The sequence below is a fragment of the Neomonachus schauinslandi genome, chromosome X (genome assembly GCF_002201575.2).
Source record: "Neomonachus schauinslandi chromosome X, ASM220157v2, whole genome shotgun sequence".
Classification (NCBI taxonomy): Eukaryota; Metazoa; Chordata; class Mammalia; order Carnivora; family Phocidae; genus Neomonachus; species Neomonachus schauinslandi.
In genome coordinates, this window is record NC_058419.1 from 114,776,828 (window position 1) to 114,798,536 (window position 21,709).

Below are 21,709 nucleotides of genomic sequence, written 5' to 3' on the forward strand. Positions count from 1 at the left end.
AGCTGGGCTATTTTAATAAGTGATTATTTCTACGTGCTACATTAATGCAAAGAAAATAAAATTCAAAAATTCACGTTACAAGTCCAAAAGATGGCGCTTAGAAAATAAACGCTTAATGACAGATACAGATACATACTCATGAGGCTTTTTGAAAATATTTAGCGGTTTTTAGTATTTTCACAATATTGTGCAACTATCACCACTGATTCCAGAACATTTTCATCAACCCCCAAAGAAAGCCCATACTCACCGAGAGTCCCTCCCCACCCCCACACCCCCTAGCCTGTAGCAACCATGCTTTCTGTCTCTATGGGGTTGCCTATTCTGAACATTTCATATAAAAGGAATGCTACGATATGTGGCATCTTGTGTCTGGTTTCTTTCGCTTAGCAAATGTTTTCAAGGCTCATCCATGTTGTAACGTGTCAGAACTTAATTCCTTTTTATGGCTGAATAATTATCTACTGTATGCATCTGCCACATTTTGTTTATTCAGTCATCTCTTGACGGACATTTGGGGGATTCCCACTTAGGCCCTGATTCTTGGGTATGCCTAAATTACCTCTGAGAGGACACCCAGGAAGCCGGGCCTGTGCCTTCCAGGGAAGGTTGAGTGATGAGTGATGAGAAAGAGTTCATTTTCACTCTAACCCTCTTTTTCTTGTGGTACCTTTGCAGTTTTGAGCCACGTGTGTTGGTTACTTAAATATCACTATTTTCAGAATTCCCTCTTCACATATCATATTTGAAGATCAACAGTGCTCTCGTGGCTGGTGAAGATCCTGATGCCCCCTGGCCCTCTGGGAACTCGTGCTCAGGCCTCCAACTTGGGTCTGCCCTCTCCACATAAAATCAACCAGTCCACCAGTTAAGCTAATACTGTATGCCAGTGTGTAATGGGGAGGGTGACCCAGGGGCAGCTTCCTTTAGGAGACATTTGTGTGCCGTTAGAGGGTCCCACAAAATGTAAAGGAGTGCCTCAGATTAAAAAGCATGACATTCTCCTCTTTAACACTTCCTTGGCCAAAAGGAAATTAGAATCGTGTGTGTGTGTGTGCGCGTGTGCACAAGCGTGCACGCACACGTGAAGGTGAGTTCAGAAGGGGTGGGGGCAGAGGACTTCTAGTTTGCCAGACTGTCAGAAAACACTTAAGGGGGAGCAAGAGAAGTCCCGTTGATGAAGTTTCACATTCTGAGGGAGAAGCTAGCATTTCTCACAGAAAGGTCTGGGAGAGTTTCAAGGCGGGGGGAATTGGCCATTTAGTACAACCTTAAGGAATCAGATACAAGTCTCTGGACAATGGAGGAAAAGGTAGAGGGCGTGGTATGGGGATACACTAGAAATAGTGAGTAAGGAGTCAGACTTAAAAATTGGATGTGTAGGGGGTGCGGGGAGCCTGGCTGGCTCAGTAGAGCATGGGACTCTTTTTTTTTTTTAAGATTTTTATTTATTTGACAGATTGAGAGAGCACAATCACTGGGAGCGGCAAAGAGCATGTGACTCTTGGGCGCCTGGGTGGCTCAGTTGGTTAAGCGACTGCCTTCGGCTCAGGTCATGATCCTGGAGTCCCTGGATCGAGTCCCGCAATGGGCTCCCTGCTCGGCAGGGAGTCTGCTTCTCCCTCTCCCGCTCCCCCCTCTTGTGCTCTCTCACTCTCTCTCTCTCTCAAATAAATAAATAAAATCTTTAAAAAAAAAAAAAAAAGAGCATGTGACTCTTGATCTCAGGGTTGTGAGTTCAAGCCCCACGTTGGGCCTAGATGGAGCTTACTTAAAAAAATAAATAAAATAAAAGCTCTGTGGGATACATGTTTAAAAAATTGGATGTGTAGGGTTGGGGTGGGATTAAAGCTATAGGTTGGGCTGTTAGTGGGGAAGGTCTTCACAGCAGTGCTTGAGCTCCAGTTACGAACAGATGGCCAATGTTTTCTATCCCGACACTCCCAAGTTAATGCTGTCCTTCTAAATTAGCGCCATCTTAAGTCTAAAAGTTGGGATTTGAGACTGTGTGTGTCAGGTTCTCAACCAGGGGTGACCCTGCCTCCATGAGGTCAGTGTGGCAGTTTCTGGAGACATTTCTGGTTAATACCAGCTGGAGGGAGCCACTGCCATCTAGTGAGGAGAGGCCAGGAATGCCGCCCACCATCCTGCAGTGCAGGGGCCTGTTCCCACAGCAGAGAATCCAACCCCGGCCTATGTCAAGAAGCACGGGTCACACGCGGGAAAGTAGCAGTGAACTGAAATGTTCTTCAAAAGCAATCCATATGAATTCCCAGCAGCTTTCCCCATCTGCCCCGCCCCCACCCCATTACAATTACAAACAGAAACCACTCATGTCTGAGAGACTACATTCCTAGAGTTCTTAAGTAGACACTTCTGGAAGAGGGGACGTGATAACGACCGTAAACCAGTCATTAAACCTCCTTTCATGTCGCTAAATAACGCTTTTGAAGTGAGACTGAAATTAAGTCCAGAGTAAATGAACAGAGATCATTACGTGATGCAAAGCTCCTTGCCGGGGTGCCTGGGTGGCTCCGTCGGTTAAGCGTCCGACTCTTGGTTTCAGCTCAGGTCATGATCTCAGGGTCGTGAGATCGAGCCCTGTGTCGGGCTCCGCTCTCCGTGTGGAGTCTGCTTATGACTCTCTCCCTCTCCCTCTCCCCCCCCCAAAATAAATAAATCTTTTAGAAAAAAAACTAAACTCCTTGTAAATCTTCAACACTATTAGCCAAGCTGCTTCAGAATTCTCCTTCAATAGACTCTCTTTAAATGAAATGCCTGAGGGGCGCTTGGGTGGCTCAGTCATTAAGCATCTGCCTTCAGCTCAGGTCATGATCTCAGGGTCCTGGGATCGAGCCCCGCATCGGGCTCCCTGCTCCGCGGGAAGCCTGCTTCTCCCTCTCCCACTCCCCCTGCTTGTGTTCCCTCTTTCCCTGTCTCTCTCTCTCTCTCTCTCTGTCAAATAAATAAATAAAAATCTTTAAAAAAAAATGAAATGCCTGACCATATGGGACTAAACCCGAAGGAAATTTGCCATGCAGTATGAGCTACCAGCTTTATGAGAAGGTCCACATGCCTTCTGTACGTTACCTCCAAGCTTCACAACAATGCTGAAAAGTAGGAATTGTTCCCCCCCATTTTACATATGAGGAAACAGAGGCTCAGAAGTGGTGACTTGTCAAGGTCACACAGCCCACGTAGGGGTGTGGGGGGGCCCATCCGATCCCAGGCCCACACCTGTCCACTCTCCATGCTACCACTCCCTCTGGAACAGAGTTCCCCTTCTATACATCTGATATTGTCTCAAAACATTGTCAAGTTAATACCATTAGAAATGAGTTTGGACCTGTGACATGGATCCCCAGCTGTGAACACCTCAAGAGTCTCTCTGTTACTTACTGTGGGACCCAGTGCTTTTGTGGTTCAGGGATTCCAACTTCCTGTCTGTAAGTGCAAAGTAATGCTCTTCTCTGAACCTCAGTGAGGAAATGGATGAGGTTGGTTCACCGCCTGGATGTTTAAGGATAGTCATTTCACTTCTTGCAGCCACAAGACCATTTCTGACCTAGTAATAACATGATAATTAACAAAACCATGCTTTAATTGTTTCTGGCCTTTTACTACAGCCTACAAATTCTTTTTCTCCTTCTCTGTACTTTTTTGCCCCATACACCCCAGCTTTTCCCCAGTAGTGCAATTTTTTTTTTAAAGATTATTTATTTATTTATTTGAGAGAGAGTGCGAGCCCATGAGCAGGAGGGAGAGGGAGAAGCAGACTTCCCGCCGAGCAGGGAGCCCCATGCAGGGCTCGATCCCAGGACCCCAAGATCACGACCCGAGCCTAAGGCAGATACTCCACGGACTGAGCCACCCAAGCGCCCCCCTCAAGTAGTGCAATCTTTTAAGGACCAACTGGGGGGCTGCCTCCTCCATGAATGACTCCCCCATCCCTTCAGATTCTTGCTCATCAGAATTAATCTTTTTTCCTGTGTTTCCACAGGGACTCATTGTACTTTTTCTTTTTTTTAAGATTTTATTTTTAAGTAATCTCTATAGCCAACGTGGGGCTTGAACTTGCAGCCCCGAGATCGAGTCGCACGCTCCACTGACTGAGCCAGCCAGGCGCCCCTGTATTTCTTTTTAGTATTAAGTTCTTTTATCTGCATATTTTAGTCGAGTTTCCCCTGCTAGAGTGGTGGCTCCCTGAAGGTCGGAAAGGGATGATCATTGTGTTCCTTTTGGGTGATTTCTAACTTCCTCTTTATGAGTTTGTGATGACATTTCCCCTGTGCAAGCTGCAAAGAAAGGGGAAAAAAAGAAAGATTTAAAATTACCCCTAAAGTTTATTAAAAAAGGCAAAAGATAAAAAATTGACATCCTTCTATCAGGCCCCCTTATTATAAAATGTTTTCATGGCTTCTTTTTGTTTGTTTGTTTGTTTGGGGGGTTGTTTTTTGTTGTTGTTTTTATTGCTTCTTGAAGTCCAAAACCTGAGAAGTGTGACCCAGTAACATCAAGCACAATGAACACACTGGCCAAGTTTGACAAGTTAAATCCTTACAATGAATTGAATCAGAGAATAAGAATAATGCACCCATCTAAAGATGTCAGCTACTTAATGAAATTAAATATTAAAATGAAATCTTAATAGAATATTAAAACAAGAGGGAAATCCCTTAAACTCATCTCGGTAAGAGCCCTGTGAGCCCCAAACCTTCATTCATTCTTAGGTGTCTGCCTTGACAGCTTTTAACTAGAGACCGTGGGGGCAGAAAACCTTCCCTCTACACCACAACAGAGCTGGTCTCTTGACGTCCAGATGGTAACCTGCCACCCCCACACGGTCTTGAAGCAGAGACCCTACGCACGTGCTAGAAGACATGCTTAGTTATCAGCGGCTCTATTCGTGAGGCCTAGCCCTCTTTGCGTGAGGTCCGATGGGACAAAAACAGCGAGCACACACTGTTAGGATCAGCAGAGGGCACTCGTCAGCAACAATACTTCCAACCATCCACTTGCTCACCCTGGCTGCAGACACAACACTTTTTTTGCATGTGGGAAATTCGGGTCATCATAGAAGTTGGCAAACCATTCCCTTGCGGCCCCTTCAGTATAACACAGGAATGATAACACAATGTGCGTGAACACCTTGACCGCAGTTTTAAGAGATGTAGGTGCTGTCAGCCTGATGATTACACGAGGAGCCAGCGGTAGTTTGTCTGAAGAGATTCCACAAAAGGTTGAATCCTGAGTGGGGTTTGAAGAGAAAGGGCATTCCTGGCCTCTCCCCAGGGTTCTAGAAGCACCTGGAAGGTTCTGAGGGAGTCCGTGATTCAGCTCACCTGCGTAGTTGGATTCAGGAATGTAATTGTTATCGAACCTTGATGTGGATTCCAGATATTTTACTCCTAGGGAAAGGAGAATGGGTAGGTTTGGGAGACATTTGCGAATGGGAGCAACAGAAAAATATAAAAGAAAAATTGCCTAAATAAAGTCAGTTGTTCTTTTCTCTGTAGTTAGACATTGTTGGGCTCTTCATGTCCATACCAAGGAAGGATCCTGGGAGTGCCTCCTCTCAGGAACCTGCGGTTGCCTGTCCCTCCATCCTCCTCTTCTCCACCTCACCCAGGACTCCTGAGGCCTGTTTTCAGCTTTGCATACAACAGCACAAGGACCTTTCTTTGCCAGAGGTGGCCAGTTCGCCTAAAGCCCTTGCACTTGGCAGCCCTGGCTGGTTCGTTCTCTCTCTCTCTCTCTCATCAGAGAAAGAATGAACAGGGGAGAGGGGCAGAGGCAGAAGGAGAGAGAATCTTAAGTAGGCTCCGCACCCAGCAGGGAGCCCGACGTGGGGCTTGATCTCACGGCCCTGAGATCATGACCTGAGCTGAAATCAAGATACCCAACCGACTGAATGACCCAGGCGCCCCAGTCCTGGCTGATTTTGCAACTCCCATCAGATCTCCTAGCATATGCGGGGCTGCCAAGATGGCGAGGCGGCATGGGAGGGTGAAATGGTTTTATTTTCAGAGACAAAATGTTAATTTAAGTCCTTGCTCTGCTCTTATTAATGGCGTGAACTTAAGCACACTAAGCCGCGCTGTTTTCAACACTGATATGTAGATAATACATTCTCAGAATCCAGGGCTTTGTCCATGCTGAAATGCCATGCAGATACGAGATGCTGCTATCCATTCATTCGTTCTGAAGATCTTTCTTTAGTGCCAGCACTGGGCTGGAACCTTCAGGGAGGTTATGCTTTCTTAGGGAAGACAGACAATGAATAACCAAATAATTGTATGGTATAGTGTCCCTTTGGGAAAAATCGAGGAAGAAGAAACAAGTCAGCACAGGAGGATAAAGAAGAGACGGACCAATGTGACGGGCTGGTTGGGGGGTGTCCTCTCAGGCAGTGACGATGTGTGAACAGAGGCCGGAATGAAGTGAGGAAGTGAGCGGTGAGAATATCAGGAGAACTACTTTCCAGGAAGCATGAGGGAAGACCCACGAATAGGATCTGTGCTAGCAGGAGTGTGGCACGTGTGCTGGTTCCAGAACTTACTGAACACTTACGTGCTAGGCACTTTGATTTAGTACTCACCACACTTGGTGAGCTCCTCTCCTAGGTCCCGGTTGTACACGAAGAAACCGAGCCTCCAAGAAGTTAAAGGACTTGGCTCCACCTTTCACACTTGGTAAATGGCAAACCTGAGATTCCAACAGGGGCCCCAGAGCCTGAGTGCTTCTCCAAGACTGGGGCCCGCCAGCAGGGGGCAGTGCGGTGGGAGTCCCTGCAGCATTGGCCCCGGGGCAGGGTTGGGACAGGAAATGACAAGGCAGGACCCAGTAGAGCTTTAAAATATTTGGCTGAATACCTAAATGGTGCTGGTTATCTTTTCCTTTTGTGTGAAAACCGCCTTTTGGCCCTTGTGAAGGTGTTTATGTGGGGTCGGGATTGGATGAGTTTATTTAGTGGGGTAATATTCCAGATGTCTCGGTGATTGCCCAAGTAATTAAAACATTTTTGTAAATAACGTGGGTCCTTAATTGTATGGATTCGAACATTACCTTTCTATCCTCGAAGACCTGCTAGCCGCTTCTATTATGCAATATGTTCCTCGCTGGCTTCTCAACAGCCATGGGCTCAACCCATGTTTTTGTTTTGTTTTTCTCTTTTTCCTTACTCAGCTACCAATAGAAAAAAAAAGCCACCATTTGGGGCCCGTGGAAATGAAAAGTAAACATAGTTTTATCTATAATATAAACGTTTTGCTTTAAAGAAAAAGTCTTGCATTGAGAAACATTGAATGAGGTCATCACACTTGTCCTTCTAAATACCAGCCAGAAAGAAACAACAAACTTTACTTTGTCTTGTGCTGTAATTCTTCAGAATTAATTGATAGCTCTTAAATTTCACATCGCAAGTGCCACTTTTCTTTTGTTCCTGTTTTGGTGTTGTGTCTCTCTCCTCCCGAATATATGAACGTAACAAGAAGTAAGAACTGACAAGGAAGCCAAAGTGTTTTCGTGAAGATGCATGGAAAGTTTAGGACTAAGAAGGGGAAAGGACTGAGCAGGATCAGGGCGCATGGCAAGTCCTTTAAGAAAACACCTGTTTCAGGGGCGCCTGGGTGGCTCAGTTGGTTAAGCGACTGCCTTCAGCTCAGGTCGTGATCCTGGAGTCCCGGGATCGAGTCCCGCATCGGGCTCCCTGCTCGGCGGGGAGCCTGCTTCTCCCTCTGACCCTCCCCCCTCTCGTGTGCTCTCTCTCTCATTCTCTCTGTCTCAAATAAATAAATAAAATCTTTAAAAAAAAAAAAAAAAAAAAAAAAAAAAAAAGAAAACACCTGTTTCAGATTACAGATTTCTTAATGAGACACACGCAACTCTTGAGTTTAAACATAACACTCCCAGTTCAGTCAACCACCCACGGCCATTCTCCAGGTGTTTGAGATTATGTAATGTCCTGAAAAATCATCTGGATTGTGTCAACTCAGAGTACTGCTTGGGTTTAAAAAAAAAAAAATCCGCTGCAGGCATTAATTTATACTTAAAGTCTCAGTGTAGCATTTATAGCACTTGAGAAAAATAAATAAATAAAATAAAAGTCATAAATAAGGGGTCATTGGTTTCTGATCTTTTTCCCTCCCAATGGCTAAAAGTATGGGGTTTTTGCTTTAAGTAGTAAAAGGCAGGCATTATGAACTCTGTAAAGCTTCATTGACCAGACTTCTCTAATTCAGATTTTCTAGTATTTAGGATGGTGTTTACTCTTGTATTACCAGAGAAAAGAGGACATCCACACTGAGAAAGTAGAGGAAAAGTGGAGATAACTGTCTTCTGTCTTTTAGAAACAGCGTTGACATTGCTTTCTAAAATAAAACTTGCAACACACACACACACGCACGCAAACCTCTTTTGGTGTCTGCGTAAATTTTCATCTTTAAATGAGTCATGCTCACCACAATTTACTTTTTCAAGTTGACATATTTTTAGATGATTAACAACTTGAAAATCCCTAGGCTTGGGTAATTGAAAAAACTTTGGGGATGGAAGGAATACGATTTGAAAGAGACTCCTTTTAGAACCCAAAGCTTCAGCCCAAACAGAATGAAAATTGCCTTTATTATGCAGTTATTTTAATTAAAAATGCATGCGTAACAGGAAAAGGAAAGCAATTCTAGACACTGCTCCTTCTAGCTTGACTGGTTGTTTTGAGATTTGGAAGCTTTTTATTTGTCCTCTTCCATTTTTAAGCTTTGCATGAGGTCCTAAGTGCTTCATTCCTATTTTGGCCTCTATACTAATTCTAGGTCTTTTCTGTCTAGCAACGTCTTAAAGTCAGAGCTAACTACTTTTGTCCTCTCACATAGTATGGCGCTATTCTTCCAATTCTTTGTATTTTCCCTTCTGTCTCACAGCCTTCCTGGCCAGTCCCCGTTCACCTAAAGAGGGAACAAATATTCACCAGCATCTCTGCAGAATAGAGCATATCACTTCTTTTCATTCGCTGATTAGTGGTAGCATCTTTTTATTTTCGCAAGATACAAAAGTTGTTTCCGTTGTAAAAAAGTAAACTACTCCTTGCAGAAGACCCAAACTATCAGAAAAGCGGAAAGAGGATATAATAAAATGTACTTGCAATTCCACCCTCTAGAGAAGACCACTGTCCACATTTTGGTGTGTCCGTCCGGGCATCTCCACGCACACCGTAACATGACAAGATACAATCTTTTAAAATGAACCCATTTAAACTCATCACTGTATGTGACCTCTTTAAATAAAATTGCTGTTCAGTAACCTGCTTTTTTTGATTAAATAGTATTTCATTTTTCCGTGTCAGTGAATCGAGATCTACGTCACTTTTTAACAGGTGCGTAATATTTTCTTGTATGGCTGTACCATAATTAGGTGAGTGTACCCTAGTAGACCCATCATCCGGATTGTTCCTGTCTTTTTGCTATCATAATAGACACCACAAAGATAGGTTTGTGCTGACATTTTGTATTCTTGTTGTCTCCGTAGATTTAGATCTCAGAAGTGTGTTTTTAACGTTTAAATCTTCTATGCATTTGGAACACATTTCCGTATATAGTGGGGGCTTACTCTCTTTACTCATACGGTCGGCCAGTTGTGTTCCAATACCGTTTATCGGAAAATGCATCCTTGCCATTAGTATAGCAAGTTCCATTTTACCGTGTATCTCAGTCAAGTTGACACAGGAAATTAACCATCCCAACCTAGAGCCTCCAATTTCCGTAGCTGTCTGCCTGTCACCTGCTGGGATAAAGGTTGCTGCTGAGACCATTCTGTACAGAGTGTACCTCAGTGTCATTGTTTGGCAGGATGACACATGGAGGGCCCTCATGTCAGCCAGCCCTGATTTCTCCTGTCATAAATGCTCTATATAAGTCTTTGGTTTCAGGAACTGGCATCCAATAAAGTTGGCTCAGGAAGAAGGTGGTTTAGTATAAGGCTACAATATAAGATTTCAACAGCTTGACAGTAGGCAGGTCTTTAATTGTCCTACGGTTGGGGTATGAGAAGGCAGAGTAAATGATGGCCTGTTTTCCCAACATGAATTCTGAGCCAGTTGAGAAGATGAAAGAGTAAGAAAGATGGCAGACACGAAAAAATACCTTATTTCTGATGAAGCTGATATTGGAGAATGTGACTTCTATCTGCATGTAGCTGAGCTTCCAAATACCGTATGTGGGCGAAACTTAGGCAGACTTTATTCAGATTTCACCGGCTGTGCTGGACCTGTGAAGGCCACGGCCATGGGGGCTGGCCCCTCCCAGATGGACTGGCTTTCTGTGGGCAGGCTGATTACCTAAAAGGAAGGGGAGAACCAGGGGTTTGTCACTTGAAATGTGGCTAGTGTAACTGAGGGGTTGAATTTTTAATTTTGTTCCACTTTAATTAAACTTAAATAGCTACACGCGGCTAGTGGCTACTCTCTCGGACAGCACAGAATTTCTTTCCATTCTTAGATTTAGTATGGACATGCCCCTGGAAAAGTTGGCTTTAATTTATATGAATTCATTTGATGTTTCACTTGGGTTTATCGAGCACCTAAGTGAGTTTGTATGCCTGGTGTTGGAAATACATTGCCTTTGGATTTCTCAAGTCAGCTTTTAGGGGAAGGTGTGGAGACCTGAAATCTGTTGTCCGTCCCACACACCTGGCTGAACATGGCCTTGGTAACATGGCCCAGCTGTTTCAAAGGGAGCCTCCTCTTTCACCCTGAGCTCTAGGACCCATCATGGTAGGCTGAGGGGACAAGTGGGGGCTTCTGTCATCTGGCTGTGAGCTCTGGCCTGCTCAGGGCTGCATCTACATGGAAGAGGGGGCTCCTGTTTGGAATTCTCTCAGAGACATTTTGTATGGACTAGCATGGTCCTTTCACTAGAGATTCATTCTCTCAGCTTGTGCTACTGTCCTGGCCACCCCTGACACTTTCCTCAGCACATTTTCTGTGGAAGAAGTGAACAGTTCTTCATAGCTGCCAAACACCAACTTTTTCTTCTGCTTGTTTTGTCAAAGGTATCTTACCTCCTGGAGGGCGGCAGCATGGCCCATGAAGACTTCTGTGGACATGTTGGTCAGATGAACCCAGGAGACCTGCAGGTATGGCCGAAGACAAGCAATTGCTGATGGTTTAATAGCCTTTGGGTGTGCATGCTTGCTCTCATCCAGTTCCAGTACATTCACACTTCCCTCCTTCTCTCTCTCAAACTTTTGACCTCTTCCTTTTTGTGGATCCTTCCATTCAGCCTAGAAACCTGCACTGGTTTGTTGTATTCACTCAGGCTTTCCTTAACCCCCTCAGTCACTTTTTAGTTCCCAACTAGTCTTTCTCTTACATTTCTCAAAAGCATAATCAAGGATGATGGTCTTAACTTACTCCTCTTCCATTTCATGCTTCACTCACAGAAATCAGGGTTGGCCTCTCTCAACATCCACCCAAACCTCTAGGTTTGCTCAGGCAGTGGTCACTCATGATGTCCCCATGGCCAAACTCAGTGTACCACTTTCTGTCCTCATCTTTCTAGACCTTTCTACTGCATTTGTGACAATTTTTTCTTTTTTTTTAAAAGGTTTTATTTATTTATTTGAGAGAGAGAGTGAGGGCAGGAGGAGGGGCAGAGAGAGATTCCCAAGCAGACTCGGAGCTGAGCGTGGAGCCTGATGCAGGGCTCGGTCCCACCACCCTGTGAACACAACCTGAGACGAAAGCAAGAGTCAGATGATTAACTGACTGAGCCACCCAGGCATCCCGCGACAATTTACTCTTTGTCTTCCAACTTGTTTGCAGGGGTAAGTGTTGTCACTTAAGACCGTGATCCAAATCTTGCCACCGTCCTAGGCTTGTTGGAGACACGTTAGAATTAGAAGCCCCAGCAACTCTTGGGTATTCTTTGCTGGGTTTGTAAGTCTGAACTCAATATCAAGAACTTTCTGGGATTATTTACATATTGTGTGGAATTTTAACTGCAAATATTTGAATTGTGTTTCAATGAACATGAAATTGAAAGCATTTTCATGTGAGTAATCTCTCTAAAGTAAGTATTCTTTTTACCTCATTTTTAAAATGAGAGAATGGGAGTGCCTGGGTGTGGCTCAGTCGGTTAAGTGTCTGCCTTCAGCTCAGGTCATGATCCCAGGATCCTGGGATCAAGCCCGCGTCGGGCTCCCTGCTCAGCAGCGAGTCTTCTTCTTCCTCTGTGATCCCTCTCGCTCTCTGTGAAATAAATGAATAAAATCTTTTAAAAAAATGAGAGAATGGGGATTTAAAGTTGTTGAAAAAAGACGTCCATGGCCTCAGAGCTTGTAAATAGCGAGGTGGAAAAGAGAAATCTGCTCTCCCCCTCCAAATCTAATCGGTGGGTTGTACATATTAAGAAAGTTCCTGCCAAACTAGGTTATATCTAAAAAAGGATAAACAAGGTATGAAAAGTAGATTGAAAATATGGAGAGATAAACTGAACAAAACAGAAAAACACACGGGAGGCCAAGTCTCTGAGGAGCCCCAATAGCTGCCATCAGATGGAAGAAGCGCAGCGTGGGGCAGTGCTGAGATCTCCTTCATGTTGTGTTAGAGCTGTGGTCAGCGAATGTTTTCTGTAAGAAGTGGATAGCACCTATTTTAGGCTTCGTGGGTCATATAGTCCCATATGTGGCAACCACTCTGTCCTACCTTCGCAGCATGCGAGCAGACAGACAGCGTGTCACTGAACGGGCGCGTCTGTGTGTCAGTAACACTTACGTACAGAATCAAGTGGCAGGCTGGATTTGGCCCCTGGGCTGTCATTAGCAGACCCCTGTACTAGAAGGTGTCATCAGTCTGGTCAAATGGAAGATGGAAATCTATTTAGATTTAGTGACAGAAAGAAAACTAAACTATGTAGTGGCCTTCTTTCAGATCTGGGAACGGATATTGCCCATTCTGGTCTCAGAGTCTTTTCACCTGCTGTTCCCTTTGTATGGACTCCCTTCCTCTCGCCCTTCCCGGGTTACTTCTTACTCCTTGTCTGGGTCCCAGCCTGAAGGTTCCGCCCTCAGGTAAGCTGTTCCATTTCCTGCGCTCTCACAGAAGCCCGTGGTGCCCGCTCCCCCGCCAGCGCCAAGTACAATCATATGCCAATTGATTGTCTCATTGTTTAAGGATTTTCTCCGCACGAGGGCCGGCTGGAGGATGCTGTTGGTGGCCTGCCTCTTGGCCCTCTGCCCCACCCCCGAGTCCAGGTGGCAGCAGTCCCCGTGTGTGTGCGCGCATGCGCGGCTGTCCATCTCACGCGCAGCTACTCTGCCCGAGGGCGCTCTCAGCTTCCGGATGTGCTCGGGATTGGACACCCCCAGAAGAAGTCTTGTCAGAGAGGGATGGGAGTTGGCCACCCATCTGTGAGCCCCGGGGGCCCACAGATGGCCCCTGCTCGTCCCCACCCCTTTTTGGCTTTCTCCCTTGCCGAGCTTGCTTTTTCCTTCTTCACTTGTGCTTTCTATAGCACGTCCCAAAGAAATACTTGCCCTTCACTCCTAGTCTCGGGATTTCTGTGTCAGAAGCCAAGCTAGGACAGGCGGGGAACCTGTCTGCCATGTTCCATCCCTAGGTCCCGAGGTTAGTGTCTGGGGCTGGCCCCTGCTAACGCTCTCGATAAAGACATAAACAGATGCTTGCAGAATGTGCACACCGGTGGAGGCAATTACTGCTCCAGGTAGTGAGGGCTCCATTAGCGGAACCGAGCAAGCACAGACAAGTCCCCTGTGCACGGGGCAGTGGTCGCCGCGGGCCCCCGCGGGGATCTGTAGGCGGAGGCCCATGGCCTCCAGCTGCGCCAATACGGCCTAGCACCGGCTCTCAGCTGCGGCCTATCCTGGGCCCCGCGCTCTGCAGCAGGCGCGGCCTCTGCCTGCCTGCTTGTGCTCCCACGGCTGTGCTCCCCGTTGCGGCTTGGGTCCCGGTTAATGGCGTGCCCATGTGGGGATAGGAAAGCTCGGCTACCTCGTCTCAATTTGGGACAATTCGGAAGGTTCAGCCAACACTGGAGCTCCGTGTTGGACCGGCCGAGGCGTCCGTTGTAACTGCGCTGCGCTTTGGCTTCTCCCCCAGCCCGGTCATGTGCTTTTCACGTAAGGTGTAGCTCCTGAGAGTGGTTCCCGGCATACTGTCCCCCTGCTGCTCCCCATCTCAGAGCTCAATCTAAGACTCGGGGCGCCCAAGCGAAGAGCCTTCCATTTGTGTGACTTTCAGGTCTGATGCTTTGAATTCAAATGAGGAAGCTTGCAGAGCTTTTGGAATCCTGGAAATGGCTTCAGCAGTTGTCATTGTTGCTTTGTTATTCCTCACCACCCCGAAAGCAGCACTTGTAAGGGGCCTGGCTTAGTCCCCATGACACAGTTGCCCCACCTGCAGACTTGTTAGAGGCTGGGTTACATTTCCTTCTTGTTGGTCCGCTGTTTGCAGTGGATGACCGCAGGCCGGGGCATTCTGCACGCCGAGATGCCTTGCTCAGAAGAGCCAGCCCATGGCCTCCAACTGTGGGTTAATTTGCGAAGCTCAGAGAAGATGGTGGAGCCTCAGTACCAGGAGGTGAAGAGTAAAGAAATCCCCAAACCCAGTAAGGATGGTGTGACGGTTGCCGTCATTTCTGGAGAAGCCCTGGGAATAAAGGTGAGCTGCGCTGTTACGGGTCTGTGAAAGCCGAGGTGTGCGGTCACGTGAGGCTGGCCCCATCGGGGTCTCCGGGTCTCGCTGGTTGGATCACAGTTCACATCCCGCGGGGTGGACTTGATTCAGAGGTGTCAGAAGAAGTGGAACCCAAAGGAACCCAGACCTTTTTTGCCACGTGCAAACCCATAGAGTTAGGGAAATTTCAAGAAAGCAAGCTCGTATAAAAAATGTGGTCAAAAGCAATTTTCAAGGTCTAAGGGTGTGTGCGAATTATAGCCTCTCACTTATTGTACAGTTTTATAGCTCCTTGGTACTGCACGTTTGTGACCTTTAAGAGACAAATAACCCAAACCAGCTCCACTCCCTGAAGATTTATTTAAATCATCTAAGCCCAGCTTAGAAAGGAAAGCACACTACTATATCATAGAAAGGGCTTTTTTTTTTTTTTTTAATTAACTTGAACATTGATTTAACCCACACATGCCATGCCGTGTACATTCTTCTCAGCTGAGACTTTATAATATTTAGGATTAGGGTCCCACCTTTTTGATCAAATAAGACCAATTGAGGCTAAAGATTATGGACATATTTGTGGTAGGAGAAGGGTGTGGCTCAAGTCCCTTGTTCATTAACTGCCACTGGGTTGGCCAAATGATTCGTGCTAATGAAGTGGCACGGTAGTGAGCCGGGTCGTGTAGTTTCTTAGGGGGCATTTCCCAGAGGCAGACCCTGAGCTGGGAATTCCTGTGATTGTACAGGAAGTGCCCCTAGAGAACAGGAGAAGGAACCAGGGCAGGGAAGGGAAGGGAGCCAAGCAAGGGTGTCCTCTCAAGCAAAGTCGCAAAGAGGACAGGGACTCCAAAAGGTTCAGTCTGCCTTCAGGTTGTCCTGACCCACCCCGGGCAAGGGAGCTGGGCTTTCCTGTTCTCTTCCTCGAAGTCATTACCTAATGGCCGTTGAGTTTGGGCTGGGGGCACGGAAATGGTTACAAGGGTTCCTCGGGGATCTGGAGGGCTGTATCCACAGTTTCACAAATGCCACGTGGGGCGGAGAGCATCAACATATTGGGAACCACTCTGCCATTCTCCCTGTGGGCGGTCAGCACCTAAAACTATTTTAAACACTAATTTTTGTAAACTTAAATGTCACTTACATGCACTGACAGGGATAATGGCTTGGCAGTGGCTACTAGCCAACCACTCAGTGGGATATGTATCATGGTTAACAGGTTGGTCAGGATTATTGGTTGGGACTTACCAGTGTGTATTTATATCTCCTGTTTTGCTGAATGTTGGGTAGTGCCCTTTTCAAATGTATGGCAAATGTGTCCTGCCTTTCAGCTCCACAGAGCAGAATTCAGATCCTGCGGCGTCTTCCTGGTACAATGCGAAGGACATTGCCGTGTATAGGAAGGATCAGGCAGGGAGGCCTAAGGAGAGCTGAATTCGTGCAGAAGCTAAGCGGCTCATTCTGTTTCCTGGGCTATTTTTCATTCTGGGTTTCCAGAACTCTGGGGTTCTAGGGACCTCCCTTCAGGGGATACTGATCGTGGAGGTCAAGAGATTTTCCCCTCTTCACTCCCAGATGCCCGTGCTGTTTGTCGTATGTGTAATGAATGGCTGTGGGATCCAAGACACAGGAGTTGACTCGTCATGAGGAACAGGTTGATTACGTGCCTAGGAAAGGTGTTCAGGTTCAGCTCTGTGGCTTTTGGCAAATCTTACCTAACTTTTCTGGATTTTAGTTTCGACATCCATTTGTGCAGGGTGTTAAAAGCTTGTTTAAAGTCCTTTTTTTTTTTCAGTCTGAAAGGTAGGTGTGTCCCTCTTCCCAGGTTGTGTATGTCTCAGCACTCGGGAAGCCACAACCAATTTTGAGCAAAATTCTGCCAGAACATCACGATCTCAAGTGAAGGCTGAAAGGAGGAAAGGATAAAAATGGGATACTTTGCATAGTTTCTGTCACTTCTGGAAGGTCAAAATCACATGTTTATTTCATGACAGTATGAAATTCTCCAAAGCCCATTCCATCCTTACCAGGCAGCCAATCAGCAATGTTTCTTGGCCGTTCTCTCTGGAATATAATGCCTCTATTTGTCTCCTGCTGTTTTAAATTCCACTGTGTCAGAAGCAAACCTTAAGGAGGCCTCAGTCCCACTGGGGTCAGAAAAAGGCAACCTGGAGCCAGGCTGCCTGGGTTCAAGGCCAGCTCCACCACGGAGTAACTTTAGAAAGGCCACTTAAGCTTGCCAGGCCCAAGTGTTCTCATCTGTAAAATGGGTCGAGAGGATTAAATTGGTTAATATGTGTAAAGAACTTAGAACAGTATCTGGTGCAGAATAAGCTCTAAGTATTTGCTGCTTTTAGTTTGCAGAAGCTTTGTACATTGTTCATGTGGCCTATAGACATAACGAAAAGGATCTTCCTTCTGATGGACGGATTGTATATCCACGTGTTGGATGATAATCAACATTTTCAAAATTCACTTTCCAAAAAGTGTCGGCCAAGCATCTCCTGTCATTCGCTCAGATCTCACCACTGTACCTCAACACCTGAAACAGTGCCTGATACATACCAGACAATTCACGAACATTTCCTAAGTGCATAAGTGAAATCATTACAATGTAAATGAATGCTGGAATAGGAGAAACAGGTGAAGTAGTAAGAAGGTAGACAATCTAGGGGTTAAGAATGATTGCAATAAGCTTAATATGAGCTAATTAAAAAGTTGAGAGAACAGTAAAATTAGCTAAATTGCATTTTTAAACTACTTAAGGGATTACGAAGTAGAGAAATTAAAAAAAGATCTTTTTCCTTTAAATGTGAATACTAGGCTGTTTTGCAAGACCCAAATTGTTCCCTGCAGGTTTCTTAAATTCAAGCAGTGACAACAGGGATGGGCAGAGATGTGGAGGCTTGGGGGTCCACAGGAAGCTGTCTTCTCTGCTTTAGCATCTTTCCTGTTGGTTTTCAAGGTGTGGCTTGATCTCTAGTAGGGGGCGTGCTTACCAGCTTTCAGTGCGTCCCTTTTGGATATCCCCCCACCCCCCGCTCTGGTTTCACTCCGGCAGGTGCTGGGTGACCCTGTGTCCCTCGTGCATGTCTCTCCACCAAAAAGCAACCTGCCCGCTAATCAGCCTGCGTTGGTTGTGGGTTGGCACATGAGTTAGAACCAAGTCTGATTGTTACCTCCTAGGCAGAGAGCTGATGGAGTTTTCCGGCTGTGTAGCAGGCCGTTGGTGCACACACATACTTGTTCCTATACCAGAGCTAGAAAGAGCTTCTGTTTGCATCCAGGAAACTTTAAAGGCAGAATGTCATTTGCAGCACTTTATCACCAGTATACAATTTTGTCAGTATTCCTTGCACCTTAGTTGGATTTAAAATATATAGAAAGTTTGTGTGGCTTTCAGAGAAGTAACCTTGATAGCACATCCAAACAGGAGTAGGTTTTTGGCAATCCTAATACTGAACAGTACACTTAGAACATTTTTGCATTGTACCTATTTCTCTATTTCCGGGATAAGTTGAACTCTGTGTTTGGCACATTTTAAGTGGATCTTGCAGACTTTACAGTTGACCCCCCCCCCCCCCACGTCTCGGCTCCCCTGCTCTTCTGCCTTTCTGAGTTTGTTCCCATTCACTTTGTGATGTGGGGAGAGCTGGCCCCTCCACGGGAGCCCTCTCTTTCCTTCCCGAGCTCAGAAGAACAGCTTCTCAAAGTAGCATTTAAAAAACTATTAAATCATGAAAACAGGTAGCGCAGGCACACTTTTTTTTCCCCCCTCTTTTTTTGCCTTTGAGGTATGCCAACAAGTTCATGGGTCTGGCTCAAAAAAGAATGATGAATATTCTCACAGTGGCAGAGGTTGTAAGTGGCACTGTGTGCTCCTGACGAAGGGGACTGGAGAGAACCGGCTCTAGCTGCCCCAGAGAGTGAGCAGAGGGGAAATGCCACCTGCTCAGAAAGGAATCGTCCCTTCCAAAGGCTTCTCTGTTCATTTATTGTATTCCTAAGTCAGCACACTCTGTGATAGGCTTAAAAACTGGGTATTTAAAAAACTGTTCCCTTTGGGGTGAGGGTGGGGGGTAAGGACGGATCTGACACTTCTCTCCATATGTCTTTTTCTTTTCAGTTTTGAAAGATGTAAATGTTTACGTATTTAAAATATCAAGTTACACCAGAAAAGGAAAAAAACCTCAAATCTTAAAATCAAAAACAAACAGAAACAAATGAAGACCTTAAAATGTGTATAAAGCTCTCAGCAACATAACTACACAGAGAAAAGTATCTATTTTAAGGACTTTTAAACATAGTTCTCTGACAGTACATTTTTAGTGGGATGTACTCTAAAGAAAAAAAGCACAAAAATTTTAAACTTGACTCCATCGTTTATTGTTAGTATTGGCATTACAGTTTTAAAATAGTTTTGTGTATATTGTGAAATAAAAACCAATGAGTTAACTTGTTAATATTTTGGGGAATCAAGATTCTCAGTGTAAGAAAAATAGATACAAATATAGAAGAAAGAGCTAAGGGGCGCCTGGGTTAAGTATCTGCCTTCAGCTCAGGTCATGGTCCCAGGGTCCTGGGATCGAGCCCTGCATCGGGCTCCCTGCTCGGCGGGAAGCCTGCTTCTCCCTCTCCCACTCCCCCTGCTTGTGTTCCCTCTCTCGCCGTGTCTCTCTCTCTGTCGAATAAATAAAATCTTTAAAAAAAGAAAGAAGAGTTAAGAAAAATACTGTAATACTCAATGTTACATTGAACAGTAAGTGGACATTTTAAAAAAAGGATGGCCATTATCTCTATGAGGCAGTTTCTGGAAATCTAGTATGATTTGACCACTTTAGGAATCCCAAGCTTTTTAATGATGTGATTTTATGTTTCTTCCTGATAACGGTCTTTATTTTCCTCTAGTTGTTATTTCCATTGATTTTTTTTTATTTTGTTTTTGTTATGGTCCATGTTTAATGAGATGCTATGAGGAATGCTAAGTTAAAGTCCCACCTAAGAAATTCAGTCACCCAAATGAATTCTGGCCGAATTTCCCTCTTGAGACCTTAAATAAATAAGAGGTGGGTGTTGGGAAAGAGGAAAGGAAATATCAGCACAAGGCAGAGAACCTTGTGGTCTCCCTTTGTTTTGTTTTATTTTATTAAGAATTTTTATTTAGTCATTTGAGAGAGACCGAGAGAACATGAGCAGGGGGGGACAGGCAGAGGGAGAGGGAGAAGCAGGCTTCCCGCAGAGCAGGGAGCCCGACGCAGGACTCGATCCCAGGACCCCAGGACCACGACCTGAGCCAAAGGCAGACATTTAACCAACTGAGCTGCCCAGGTGCCCCTCTGGTCTCCCTTTGACACAGGGCGAGGGCAACAGCATTTGCCAGGAAAGGATATGGTGAAGTGCAGTCCTGTAGAAACGTGGACTTGAGGATTTCACCATCTCTACCTCCTTGCCATTCACCAAGGTCCAGCCTATGTCCCCTCTCTTCAGTGAAGCCTTCTCAGCTGCCCTAGATCCCTACACAGCCATCTATTTCCACATCCCGTGGGATTTGGGACTGACAGCTATTTAATCCACGTGTCCCATTTCTCTGTGAGCTCTGTTCGTTCAGTCATTAGGCACCAGCTGTGTGCACATCGTGCAGTGCCCTGGAGATAGGTGACTAAGAAGCAACCGCCGTCCTCAAATAAGGTCATGGTCTAGCGGGGGAAGGGAAACTGGCACACATCAGAGGTATCATATGATATGTGAAAGGTGAAGCCAGCAGCACGCGAAGCTTCCGTGATAGTCTGGAGGAGGGACCATCGATTTTGCTTGTGTGCTTTGTAAAGCGAGGGAAAGAAAGAAAAGAGACGGGGCAGGGGTCATGTTTTAGAACGGTGTGGATAAAAGGCGTGGGTAGTAGGAGTGTGATACCTATTTGGGGATCATGATGGCAGGCTGCATGGATAACCAGATCCTCATGGGGTTGTGACCAATGCAAAAGGAGATGGTGTAAAATATGGGGCCGGAGGGAAATCCAAGACCAAGTCTGTCTACTCCTGGATTTTTGCCTACAGCTGACCTTGGCTGTATGCATCTACCCCCGTCGTCTCCTTCTCTCCCAGGGTTGTCAGAGGCATGGTTTGAGGATAAGGTAGGGTGGAGTGCTGCGTGCAGCCTTCTCTTCTCTCGAATTTCAGAAAGCCACCCGTTCCATAGGAACTTCCCCCCACAGGCCATGGAGCCCGAGCGGATGATCAGCATCATTCCACAGACAAGTGCAAAACTTGGTTCTGATTCAGTGTTGAGAATGGGCACAATTCGGTCTGTTGGTCTTGATGAATAAAGATGAGGACACGAAAGAAATGCATCCGGTAACTTCAAAGACTTGTCCTATGGTAGGCAGCCGTGGTTGGCACTTCATCTGCAGTTAGGATTGTTCACATAAACAGCGGTCAGGATTTGCTCAAATCCGGTATACAAAAGGTTGCTCTTGCCCAGGATGCTCTGTTCACCCCCGAAATACCATTCTTGGTGTGCACAAAGGGTGCCAGATGTTATTATTCCTTCACGATGTCCCGCTGACCTAGGAAGCACATTCCAGTGGTGGTGACAAGCCCTTTTCTGGCAATAAGTGAAGAATGGGTAGGTGTACTTTTAAACCAGAGGTTACTTCCTGTGCCCTTCATACATCGTTGCCCTTGGTCATCAGGATGACAGATTAGCCAGGAGATTTAGAATAAGAGTAACGAAAGCCATAAAGAGCCCAGGTGTTTCCCTCAATAAAGTTGAGTGGACACTTTACAGACCATTGTAATCACTTGTATGGCTGTCAAGGTTGGACTTCCAGGAGATAGTAAGTCTTTCCCCAGGAACACGTTACATATTTTTTTTCTAAGCAGAGTGAAAAATACAGGACGGCTACATCGAGTTTCAGAGGCTCTTGCATGTTGCCTTGAAAGCTGAGCTCTTGCAGATATAAACAAGGTACATGTCAGTATTTTAAAGACCCGTACTGGCATGAATGAAGTTATGCTACAGATAGCTGCA

General features: G+C 45.8%; 1 protein-coding gene across 4 annotated transcripts in view; it reads left to right on the top strand.

The window, feature by feature from the left end:
• Positions 1-21,709, top strand: part of PIR (pirin) — a 99,662-nt gene that overhangs the window by 19,658 nt on the left and 58,295 nt on the right. For all 4 annotated transcript variants that reach the window (XM_021681096.2, XM_021681088.2, XM_021681105.1 and 1 more), the window contains 2 exons: positions 11,044-11,127; positions 14,465-14,671. In XM_021681096.2, coding sequence (XP_021536771.1) covers positions 11,044-11,127; positions 14,465-14,671 — 291 coding nt within the window. The remainder of the gene's footprint in view (positions 1-11,043; positions 11,128-14,464; positions 14,672-21,709) is intronic.